Source organism: Aulonocara sp. 'chitande type north' Nkhata Bay, linkage group LG17, assembly GCF_057382095.1.
Source record: "Aulonocara sp. 'chitande type north' Nkhata Bay isolate Kocher_YH1m ecotype deep benthic linkage group LG17, A_spYH_male_GT1.1, whole genome shotgun sequence".
NCBI lineage: Eukaryota > Metazoa > Chordata > Actinopteri > Cichliformes > Cichlidae > Aulonocara > Aulonocara sp. 'chitande type north' Nkhata Bay.
In genome coordinates this window covers 13,117,966-13,131,233 of record NC_141360.1, presented here as the reverse complement: position 1 = coordinate 13,131,233, position 13,268 = coordinate 13,117,966, and the positions used below count along the sequence as shown (strand labels likewise).

The following is a 13,268-nucleotide window of genomic DNA, read 5'->3' as shown; positions in this document are numbered from 1 at the left end:
AATATATTTTGAAGCGAAAGAATAGATGGAAAGATAGGAGAAGATTATAGAAAATGAGCCACAATTTGCCGTTTGTTGCAAACCACCCAAATTATCTTTGTAGAGCAACAACTGGTCAAGACGCATATAAAGCCTTATGACTGTCCTGTACATTTACTGTAGAAATCTAGTTTCTGCACAGGGACTCACACGCCCCGATATTATTTTTTTTTCTAAAAAGTGCATGTTTGCCTTTTAGACAAAATATTCAATTTTTACACAAGTACAATGCTTTTACAGCTGCAAGAGCACCAAGACAGGGCTCATAATGGATCGCTTCGAAAGCTCCAGGAACACCTTCACGTAGTTTACGCTATCTCTTATGTTCAATTACATTACTGTAATTTACACTTTCATAACCACAGACAAGACTGGTCATAATGTGTTGAGTTGATGCTCTGCTTGCAGTTACTTCCGTTGTGAGATATGCATTGACTGCTTGCAGTCTGCTGGCCCAGATAGGCTTGTGTTGTGTCTACCGAGCAGGGCACTGTCCCACATTCAGACTGCTCTTCATTCCCAGAGTGACTAACACATTGACAACAACAGTAAAGTAAATGGATGTGTAATGGGGCAGCGGGCGACTGCGTCACCCGAGTGCCCCAAATACAAGGTATATGTGGTAGTTTCAACTAAGTAAAAATAGTATCATGAATGTTTGACGATGCTTCTGCTCTTTGCTTATTTGCTTACTTTTAAAAGAAAAAAAACCTAAGTCATCTAGTCATCAGTCATCATATGAATCACTGCTGATAAAACTTAAAAAAATCTTACTTAGCATAGGATGAAAGGTGAAGATGCTGAGCAAAGTTCTAACCCATCAGCACGCATTTTAATTTAGTTTAGAATTGCAGTAGTAGTTATTGTGAATTAAAATGATCGACTCTGAGTTTAATAACTGGTAACTGTAATTCTTGAATGTGTTCATCAAATAATCAAATATCAAACATCAAATGATTATAGAATAATTCTAAATGTTTTGAAGTATCACTGTTCTCTGGACAAGGATGTTTATTGCTAGAAAGAACAAAATGGAAATTGTTGATGTGGCTGGGAATTTCAAACTCAATATAAAAAGTGGAATTAAAATTGATCATGACATAAAGTTTGCATGTAGCTGTTTGTGGTTCAGGATGTTTGTAGGTTAGTTTATGGCATATACATAAGAGTCCTATTGCTTCATTTTTAAAATTAATCATTTAAATTTAAAGAAATAAAGAAATGTACGTTTCTCTTGTTTTTTCAATTACATTCAGCTCATTTACTTCTTTGAATTTATGTGAGAAAGACTGAAAAGTCATTAGCACATGTGCTCAATAGATTGTATTTACTGAATATTTAGCATGCAAAGTCTTCTAATACAAAAAGCAAAATTGAACAACCAACAATTTTGCAATTTTGAATCTGTTCTTCAAACATTTAATTTTAACAGAGGTGTGAATCATGCAGATGGAGAAGTGGCTTCTCATTAATTAGAAATGTTTTGGTCTGCTTTCATTGCTGTTATAAAATGGCTGGGAAACGAGGTCAACCTGTCTGTCTGTGTGTCTGATCAGTGGATGAGTGCATTTTCATAACTCTAATACCGTTTTGGTATAATGAGAATGAAGTCACACAGTGCAACAATAAATGCAGATTAACTTTTTTTAATGCAAAAAGAAGAAGAGGGAGATTACATTCATGTGGAGCACAGTAACATACCATATATGGCAGTATGCTTTTTTTAGTCTTTATCCGTTTTCTGGCATTTCAAACAGGCTGGCCTATGTGGTACACATGCACTAAAGAAAATATTTACCACTCTTTAAGTGCTCAGGAAAGTTTTGCATTTAATTCATTTAAAGGATTGGTAGGTTAAGGAGCACATCTAATGCAGAAACACATCAAATGCTGAAGGAGCACACTGACATATTATAAATAAAGTTATATGCAGTATTTGTTTAACATACTGTACATGTTTAAGAATATATAAACAGTAAATCTGAGTATTGCATCATGCAGAAAACTATTTTCAGCAAAGATTGGATGGAATTCAGTGGAAGAGTATCAGCAGGACATTGTATTTCACTGTAACCTTGATGGAACGTCTGCTGTTTATGCTGCTTGTTTTGGTTAATTGGGTATCAATCCATTATAGAATGGATTTAAATTACTCTTTAACTCTACTTGCAAACTTTTTTGCTAGTCGATAATCCGTAAAAAACTCATTACAGTTCAGTAACATATTTTAAACCGACCAAATCACCAGAAATGATGAAGGGAATCTCATTCGGGAATCTTTGACTGCCTAAACAATTTTTATCATTTAGAACAGAAGTGAAAGCTAAACTGCCTGTTGAGCTGAGTGAAATGAGCTGACAGATTACCTGCAGTTTAAGATACACAGTATTATGCAATAACAACATCGAAGTGCAATTGATTATTTTGGCACAGTTTCCGATATTAAGTGGTCACTCACTTAGTTGTTCATTGTAAACACACAAACTACCACAGCAGGTATAATTACCTGCATACAACAGTGTCTATTTCACAGACGAGGTAAGACAAGTAGTGGCAGGGCTGAGCAATAAAGCAATAATGATAATTACCACAATATAGTTTCCTCAGTGATAAAATATATCAGAAATATTCATAAATCCAGTGAACTCTTGAAAAGAGAGAAAATAAAGCAGAGAGACCCTCTTCCCATTGAAAAAGACACCCTGCACAACATTTGTGCTGCTTGCTGTGACCCATGTTTTATTGTGATAGCACCCTCTACTTGGCAGAGTAATATAATGAAAGCAAATAAGAAGGATGATGCAGGGCTGCAAAGTCCACAAAGAGAGGGTTGGGAATAGATGCATAAGATGGAAAAGAACATACAACATGTAGGCCACCCAGTGACTTATATATAACCGGTGCTGTTTATTATCCAGGAAAACTTTATTTATTAAATTATTATATAAATTTATTTCAACCAATGAGTACTTGAAATGTGTTGCTTAAACCAACACCTGGTTTCTATGTGTAATAACCATTCAGGTTAGGAACAGTTACTGGTTGTAATATATGTAAAAGAATGTGAACGGGCCACAACTAGACAAATCATTTATTTTGCTATGAAAATTCCTACAAATTTCTGACCAACTGCAATCACGGAGGTAAACAAAGGTGCGATCAAAGAAAGAAAGAAAGAAAGAAAGAAAGAAAGAAAGAAAGTTCAGTTATAAAAAAAAAATAATAATAATAACTCAGTTTTAGTTTTATCTGCTTTTTGCAGATCAGTCCAAGTGGTCACATCATGACTACTTGGACTGGACAAGTCAAATTTGGGAAGTAGGCAGCTGGTGAGAAAAAATAGAGTTGGCAAGGCCAAAAAGCTTCAGATTCAGGTTGCAGAATGTTCACTGTTAGGATTTTGAAAATTCACAGTGCACAACCATAGTAATCAGTCACACACACACACACACACACACACACACACACGCGCGCGCACGCACACACACACACACAAACACACGTACACAGATATGTTCTTGGTCATAATCCAACTACTTGCTGTGATATGAAGTTTGGTGTCTGGTCTCTCAAGTCTAAGGACCATTGTGAAATCACAGGTTCACAGTTGGTCACAACTGTACTTCCATGCAGTGATCAAGCAGTAACAATCCAGAGGTGCACATGGAGATTACCATAAAGGTTTTCTTTTGCTTTTAGGACTATTTGAACAACTCATTTGATTTCTTTATTGACTGTAAAGTTTCTTTATTACAGAAATGCATATATCAATTCAAACCACCACTTACCAGTCTCTATTTGAGTCTTTTATTTGAGTCTATAGCCTATAATCACATAGTGCATGACTGATATAAAAATAAATAACTTACATAGCTAAAGAACTAACAAAACATAGCAAATATTGTGATAACTATCATTATTGCATGATACTGTACTTTTATTTTGATATTTCAGACAGATTGCTCAGCAAACCATTAGCTTATAATCATCCACACTCATTGTATTGTATATTGCAGTCCACAGAGACACGTTTTATCTAGAGGGATTGCATGCATGGAGCTGGTGTTGATAAAGGAAACAGTCAAGCAGGTCACCCCCATCCTTGCAGATTCACAGTATTAAGAGATTTCAAAGGATAAATGATCTACAGTAAAGGTCCAGTTTTATTGCCACTGTTTGTCAAACAGACCTTCGTTGTCCTCGCGCTTGTGCCCTGTTGACTATATCCTGGTACATCTTGGACCTGAGAAACCGTGGGTAGGAGTCTTTCTCCATGAGGCTGTAGATTTTACCTTGGACTTCATTGAGGCTGGTTGGGGTGGGATCCGCCAGGCTCTGCTTAGTCTTCTCCCTGGTACGGTAGTCAATGTTAATCTGCCAGGACAAAGAGAGGAAAGAATAATTTTGAAGAAAAGAGTCATTTACTTTCATTAATGTAATAGTCAGTTTGTTAATTTGTCATAATGAATAATAAAATGTCCCCCTTAACTACATGCATGAACCTTCTCTGACGTCTTCTTCTTTTCCTCCTGCCTGGCAGCTCCATATGCAACATCCTTTTCCCAAAATATGCACTATCCATACTCTCCAGTATATGTGCAACCAATCTTGGTCTTATCTCTCTTTGCCTACAAACTTTGTCTACAAACCACTCAACCTGAGTGGTCAGTCCCATCTTGGTCAGTCCCAGTGGACATCTTAGGATCCTCAGCGCTGCCACCTTTAGTGCCAGCTTCTGTCTTTTTGTCAGTGACACTGCCAAACCATCATAGCAGGTCTCACTACCATCTTGTAAATCTTCCCTTTCAGTCTTGCTGCTATCCTTCCTTGTCATACATCACTATCCTGTTACCATGATAAGAATCTTTTAATTTCTTTTGACTGGGTTTATCATGGGTTTAAAGTAGTGAATCATGGGTTTAAAATTAATAGTCAAGTCTGTAGAAAACTGCATTAACTCACCTCTCTTGGTGCCTGAACCTCAACAAACTCCTTAAATATCTTGTTTGCTTTTGACACCAGCTTAGCTGAGCTCTTGATTTTTTTGTAGTCTTCACAGGCCATCCAAAACTCAATATTCTCATCACTGAATTCTGACTTAAGAAATGTCCGGAAAGCTGCCAGCCCATCTGAGAACAAAAAAAAAAAAAAAAAAAAAAGAATCAAAAAGTTAAAGAATGTAAAATATAAAAACACATAAGACTCACGTTTCTGTACAGCAGCTCATTTTACCCTTTATTATCTTTTGGTGTATGATGAACATAAGCAGGAAATTGTATTATAGTTACAGCATAAATAAATCAGAACAAAATATTCCAACAAAGAGAACACATTTTTGTCAGCCAAGATAAGTGAGTAATTAATGTGCTCCCTGTTGACATTATGAGAAGTGGGGCATGTTTTTCTATGTGCCTGTGTCATGCTGACATGTCATTTCCGCCCTTTCTGCTGTTTACCTCTTAACACAGTGCAATGCAACAATACTGTTTTGATTGGCCTCGAACAGCATATACGCTTACTGTGGTGCTTAAAAATTTGTAAACACATTACAATTTTTTGTTCTACTTACCAACAAAAGCATGAGAAAAAAAATCTTACATTTTTTTTTCCAAAAAAAAGGAGAACTCAATTAAACCAAATGAGACAAAAAGTATCACACTTCATTTATTTGAGGATGACTGACAGAAGAATATGAATATGTTTTCTGTATCATTTGGGACCTCGTTCATCACAAATGAGTGCGAGAACTGGAGCTAAACATTTCCAGTAAAAATCACTGTTGGATATCAACTTAATGGACATTTTGCCATATTTGTCTCTAAACAAGTATAGGATGATGTCAGGTTTTTGCACATGAACTGTTACGTTTAGGTCGTTTTGCAGATTATTTGTGTTATTTGAAGGTTGTTTGTAGATAAATGAAACAAAAGTAAACCTGTTTTACGTTAAAGATACACGAGCAATCCACTTCTATGGCTATATAAGCACTAACAAGCACATAGGCACAATTCTAGGTTCCTGTTAGACACCATCACCAGACTTCTTACCCCTGCTCAATCTGGTTTTCCTACCATGACTGTGATTTTTATTTTTATTTTTTTTGCTGGTAAGGTCAATGGTATCAGATCACAGTTCAAGCCAGGAACCTTCCAATCTGTCCAAGTGTCTCAGCCCACCCCATTGTCTGAGTTTTATCCTATTTCCATGACAGATCTGCCAGATATAGTTTGCATATGTGCACTTCTTCATGCCCAATTGATATTCGTTGCAAATGAGGTTCTACTTATCACCTCCACCTCCTGTCCATTATCAGCCTGTCTCTATCTTCTGTGTGCATGCCAGATTTCTTTAAAACAGTCACTGTCATCCTTTTGCTTTAAAACCTCTCCCCAGATCCCACCATTTCAGACATTTACAGCCCATTTCGAAACCTCCGTCAATTTGCTAAATCCTTAAGAAAGTCGTGGACCATAAGTTACATATTTCTCCTGTCCTAACCCTTTTAGACATTTCTGGTACAGAAACATTAACGTTTTTTTCCTCTCGGTATTTTTTCTCCTAATCTGTTATGCATAAAAAAAGGTATTGCTTGTTATTTTGTTCTAACAAGTCACATATAGCTAACAGTGCCCACAGGTTGAATGCATCCAGATGAAACACACAGTATTCTTTTTAAAGCAAATTAAGGTTAATACCTTATTACAGGAACATCCAGCACTCTGTTCCTATTGATTTAACATCACTTATGTAATCCAAATATGTGTGTGTTTGTATCTACATTTTGTAGTGTGCTGCTCTAATGCTTGGTCAGTGGAAACAGGATGCACAGGTGCATCACGCTCCCTGTGTCTAGGGAAATCCTCTAGTTTTGCCTGGGAAACATTATTTTGTTGTGTGTCAAACTGATGTGTTATGTCATAACCTCAATTTTAATGAAGCTGTTCAAGTGAGTATGACTTTTCAAGACTACCATTTGTTAGCCTAGTGTTATGGAGTTCATCACTGAACAAAACTGGGATGCAGCTGTTGCCACCCACCCTTTGGACTCCAACGCTTATTAATTTTTGCAAAAATCTTGTCCAAAACACGCTAATAACTACACGCATATTACTGACTTGTTAATATTTCAGTGTCTATTAACTGACAGCAATCTTAAAAGTGCAAGTAACACCGTGCAACAAGGATACATTGATTTGGATAGCACTTCAGTTTTGGTGTATGTATGAGAATTATGGTGTGTTTTAAAGTCTTGTTCTTTATTGTCTTTGCTGATGAAATGATGAGGAAACAACAGAGGGAAATATGTGTTTTTTAATCTGCCAGGTTTGTAACTGCTCATAAACCCTGGTATCTTTCACCTGGAAAAGCCCTAAATTGTACCGTATGTAAAGATGAATGAATTTCATATAATTGTACTAAGAACAGAATTCACAGACACCCAGCTAAAGCATTCACCTAGCATTTCAATTAAAAAACAAAAAAAGAGGGTAACTGTGGATTGACATTTAGTTAGCAAGGACACTAAAAATAAAGATGGTCCTGGGTGAACTTTAAAAAAGTGAAATGATACAATGATGGACACCCTAAACCTTTCCTGTAATCGAACTACTGGGATAATCACGTTATGGTTTTAGACATTCATCATTCACCCAATATCCAGCAGTTCAAGCTCACTCATCTTTGGTTATATTCATGTATAACAAAACAATGATTTTAATTATTTGAGACAATATTTGGCAAATGAATTGGCAAAAAAAGACAAACAAATAGCTAGTTATAACCTCATGTGTTTCTTTATCAAAATTTTTTTTTTATAGTATTTCTCTCACCTTGCTACAGATACTGACACATTATTGCCACAATCATTGGTCATATAACTGGACAGGTATACAGTGTTTTTATTACCATTTTTAGGGAAGCATATGTTGTAAATTGTGTGCTTGATCTATGTACATGTATGCATACGTACAATAAGGAAGACAAAGCTGTCAGCTCATCAAATGTTACTTGGGGGTCAACAGTCCCAAAGGTATCATTAAACTCATCCAGTACTAGTTGACTGACCCAAGATTTTGAGTTGTTCCAGGAAACGTGGATAGGACCTCAATCAGCCTAGATTAAACGTTCACTTCCTACAAACGACGATTGATTTCTATATCAGTAAAAAAAAATTGATTTGACCTTTGAGGTTCAGCAAGACACGAGCATCCTAATTGTAGGAGGAAAATGTTCGAATTTGATTTGAGTTGATCCGACTCTCACCAAATGAATGTGCCCTTTACTCTTTTAGTTTAGAGTTTTCTGTCAAAGATGCTACGTCACATGGCTTGTCAGCAGAAAATAAATCCATGACCCATTTGTGCAGACAGACATGTGAGTTGTGAGTGCGTGCTGCTGTCTTTTTGGTCCAAGGGGAAGGTCAAAGACGAGGATGTGACTCATTATGCGGCACGGACTCTTAACAACAAAGAAATGACACACTTGCATAACATGGGCTTGAGAGGAGAACAGTAAAATTTGTTTTTCCTGAGTGAAAAAAGGAAAGTATTAACGAAACTGGTAGGGGCTTGTTTACTTCTGTATAAGGTGGCTTTCATTTTCTTGGGGCTGGCTATGAGTGTTTTGTGCAGTATGAACTGTTCCCTCAGAAAATAGAAAGTGTTCACTTACACTTATGAGTGAGGAGGTTATCGAATGATTCAGACCATCGAACAACTTCATCGGTTGATAGTCTGATGGAGAGAAAGACAAAAAGAAGTGCCTCAATTACATGCTAATCAACAACTATGCTTTAATGCATTTTGAGTCCCCTGCAGTGTTTTATATAAATTCTTGAATGGCAACTGAGTTTAATGCATGATTAATTCCTCCTCATACTAATTCTTCTTCTCAAGGCCATAAAATATTTCAAATAACAGGTTACTTTTAAAGATTGGAGGAGACAACAGAGCTACAATTAAATGATTAATGTCTTCCACAGCATGTGCAAAGCAGTCTGAAATATTTTAAAACAATGCCACAAGTTACTTTAGTGAGGATGTGTTAGAACATCTGACAGTGTACCTTTTTTCCAACTGGCCAAAATAATATTTACTTGATTACTACTAGCCTAAGTGCAAAAAGGTCTATGCTAAACAGACAATTATGCTGTACAGTTTGCTCTGTCTGTGCGTTCAGCTCATACAGTTAATGACATTGAGAAAAGATTTTTAAAAAATGGGGTATATATATATATATATATATATATATATATATATGAATGAAGATAAATATGGAACTCAATGTCCATTTATATGCAGCAACATGTAAGTAAGTAATCTATATATGATTAAGGGACTGTGTGTTTCATTGTCAAAAGAATAAAAATCATAAAAAGTGGCATGCAAGATTAAATTCAATGAAATACTTTGTAAGCAGATCTATAAAAGAGGACTTTTTCATTTCCACCATGAATCTGTATTTACATGCATTATGGTGAACCTGTACATATGAGTAACATGCACCTGACAAAGAAATTTCTTGGACATGCTTTAAAAAAAGACTGGAAGGTTGGCTAGATCAATTCACACGGCTTGAAATGCCATCGCCTAACATACATTTAGAAGGTTACTGATCCAACATTAAAGTTTTGATGTAACCCCAAAGTACAGTAAGCTTGACTTCATAATATGTCATATGATATAATGTAATTTCGAGGCCGTAAACACAATTTGGAAATACCAAAAATGGTTATATTTAACATTATATAATATTATTATATTATTTTGATATATTACATGTCATTGTGGTGAAATTAAACTGACCAAAGACAATGTTATAAAATGCTATACATGCTATAAATTTCAGCCAGTTGATAGGTGGGTGCTAGGCAATATGATGATATCATAATATCTGATATAGATAAGAATCAGACAGTTTCGAAGCCTAAAGTGCATTTGTTTGCCAACTTAGGTTGGGCAGACAAACAAACAATGGTTTAGTGCAGCAGTAACATTCATACAGTCATTACAGCGGGACATGCACCGCTGAAGTTATCTCCTCTAGTAAATGCCAAGGGTGATTCTTGCAAATATGTTATGACTTAGGACTTGCATTAATAATAATAACTATAATAATAAAAATAATACTTGTGTCATTCTCAGAATATATAATACTTTTGCCGACATACTGCTCAAATGGAAAGCAATAAATTACATTCATATCACCTCAAATTAAAGAAAGTCTTAAAGGCAACTTTTCCTTGAAAGGTCTGATAATTCTAATTATTTCACACAACAACAGGTCAAGCACAAAAATAATTTGTAGTCTTATAAAACCAGCACAGGAAGGCTTGTTTTCTGGCAAACTCACTTCAGACACCTGGCTGTGGTTTCGTGGGCTGGAGGCAGGAATTCTGAGAAGTCATTGTAGGAGTCAGATTTGTGGGACAGGCAGCCTAGTCTGGTCTTCATGGTGCAAATCTTGCTGAAAAAGAACACAGTATTTAATGGTTTTCAACATTTATTTTTTAAATCATGAAAACTGACTTTTGCATCATTTTCCATATTGTCTTGGTACTTTGCAAGAGTCGCCACTTTATGTAACACTACCTGCATCAGGACTGAACCTGTGCTCCAAAATCATTCACAGCACTTTAACCACAACACAACTCCAACCTTCTCCACTGGACCCCCTCCCCCCAACCCCTTCTTGCTTTTCCCTGTGCCATGCTATTTATAATATACCAGAAACACCTCTGCTATCAAGAACCTTGCTCTTACATAGTTGCTGTTGCCAAGGTGGCTAATCATATGTTTTGTCTTTGCGTAATTGGGCTGTTCCTTCAGATGATGTATTTATGTTCTCAAATGTTGATGGATGGCCTGCTGAATAAGCTGATCATAAAGAAACAAGATGCAGGCCAACTGAATCCAAAAGACAGGACTAAACATGGACAACAGGTGCAACTCCATATGCAATGGCTCTGCCTCATTCAGAATGAAGCTTCAAACATCACTGATACCCAACTTCCCTTCCTGAGAAGGTGTTTTGGTGTGGCTGTATAATGCACGTAATGCAAAGTTTAAAATGATTTTCACAGAGTGTGAAAAGTAAAGATTTTTCATTTTTCAATTTTTCTGATCATTTTACCTGCACTATAGATAATAAAACAAATAAAAAATTTATTTTTGCCGCTATTCTGCTCATCATCTTATTTATTACCATTAAACCAATCACAGTGATAGAACTCCCACCCAATAGCTAGGCTTATTTGTGATTTCTCTATAAATGTATCATGTTTATAGTATTTAGATGACCATTCAACATGTGGGGAGTCTTTAAAAGCCCCACTGTGTATTAACACTCACCCCACCCCCATCGCCCACACCCAACCCCCAACAAAAGAAAAAAACAGCATCTCTCATGGACCACACTGAAATAAACCATATCTCCATCTCTCATCACAGTCTGTCCTGTTTCATTTGTACACTGCTGCTGCCATGTACAATTTGTCACTGTTCTGCCTCTGGGACAGATGGGTCACTCCAGATGGGGCATGGTTATAAAGATGCTGTTTTTTAAAAGTAAGTCTATACGGATAGTCTCAATAAACTGTTATTAAGTCTCAGTGTTGTCATTAGTACTACTTACTTCCTTACGTAATTTTAACTGTAAAATGCTACTGTGCTTAAATACTGTGTATTTAAATCCAGTGATGTCTGTCATCACTGAGGAAAAGACGTACCCTAACTAATAATTCTATGCTATATTTATTATATATTATATATTTGTGTAATTTGGCTTTCACCATGTCTTGATATTGTAGATCATTCATTAAATTTCAGATTTTAATTTTCATAAAATACTTAGTTTGCTAACTGGAAAAAAGCTAAACTAGTTATCTATCAGTTGTTATACATTACATGAACAAAAATACTGAGCTACCTACACGTTACACCTGGAGAAGCTGCTCTGCCGTGGAAGCTCATACTACGAAGCTCCCAGCACACAGTTTTTGTCCCGATGTGAATGCCAAGAGGAGTTTTGGAGAAACATTGGTGACTTTATGTGGCTTTTTTTCTTGGTGACTGAGTTGTTGTCGTTGGTAAACACTTCCACTTCCACACATACATTTGAGCATGGAACACACAAATGGACTTATTGTTTGCAAATACAGACTCAGTGACTAGGTTCTTGATTCTATTCAACTGTGGCACCTTTGTGACTGAAAAACCTTGAATCCAAAGATAAAGAGGTGCGGAAAAGTATCATTGTCCCTACCGTCTTTGACACTTTACCAGATGATTGCATGACTTTTGTTTTATCTGTAATAAAAGCCAAATAAAGTCACTCTTTGTTTGTTTCCAGTCTTTCAGCTGATCTACGGTAAACAGCTGCTGACAGTAGCACGTATTTGGGTAAAGATTTGTCTTGTCCACTCACTTTGTTGCAGTGTTACATCTACAGGATGTTTGCTTGGCTTTGGTGATAGTCCTGGTTTGTAAACATTTCCAGAGTGGGCTACTTTATTAGACACTGTTGAGCTTTAGAATGACTCAAGCAGCTTGTGTCTCCATCCTTCTTTCCATTGTAGTTGTCCATCCATCATAAAAAGCCATTATCCCAGTTTAGTGTCCCTTTTTCTTCGATGATATCAGTGCAGCAGAGGAGTTGGAGCACTGGATTGTTTTGATGTTTGGACCTTGAAGTGGGAACATTGCATGAAATGTACTGTTTATTAGCTGACCGAAATCCATTTGTTGGACATAATGGGCTTCGTCCACCACATGAATTCCAAAGCTCTTTAAAATATCACTTTTTGTTTTCCATCTATCCACTCCTGGGTGTTTTGAGGGGTTGCATGCATGTAAGAGAGTGTACGTTCACTTATGTTTGGGCTGCACTAATGCAGAAGGTTTGTGGTATTGCTATTTAATGAAATTTGTTCAGCACTCTGCCATTAAGTGGAAGAGGTAAGCCAGTGAAATAAATCTATGTTCACAGAGGAGAACATGAGGTTACAAAACAATCAATGAAACCTAGAAGATTGCGCACTGACAGATTTGTTTGGGTTTCAGTTAAGAGTTAATGCTCTGTCAAAAACCTTTTCTATTCATCAAACGTAAATCTAAATAAAGACTGTAGGCGGGTTGTTTCAGATGCACTGCAGATGTGATGCAGCTTGCCCCAGAAACGCCCAAGTTATATATCGGATGTTATATATAAAACAAATCCACTCAACTAGAAAG

General features: G+C 36.4%; 1 protein-coding gene across 2 annotated transcripts in view; it reads right to left on the bottom strand.

Annotated features, from left to right (window-relative positions):
• Positions 1-1,669: 1,669 nt before the first annotated feature.
• Positions 1,670-13,268, bottom strand: part of rgs8 (regulator of G protein signaling 8) — a 28,147-nt gene continuing 16,548 nt past the window's right edge. The window contains exons 2-5 of one of the 2 annotated variants that reach the window (XM_086269043.1): positions 10,390-10,499; positions 8,710-8,771; positions 5,002-5,168; positions 1,670-4,413 (exon numbers count right to left, since the gene is read on the bottom strand). In XM_086269043.1, the coding sequence (XP_086125169.1) occupies positions 4,219-4,413; positions 5,002-5,168; positions 8,710-8,771; positions 10,390-10,490 (525 nt within the window). In that variant the 5' untranslated portion in view covers positions 10,491-10,499 and the 3' untranslated portion in view covers positions 1,670-4,218. Of the gene's footprint in view, positions 4,414-5,001; positions 5,169-8,709; positions 8,772-10,389; positions 10,504-13,268 lie in introns of both variants that reach the window. The other variant, XM_086269042.1, reaches the window with a different exon arrangement.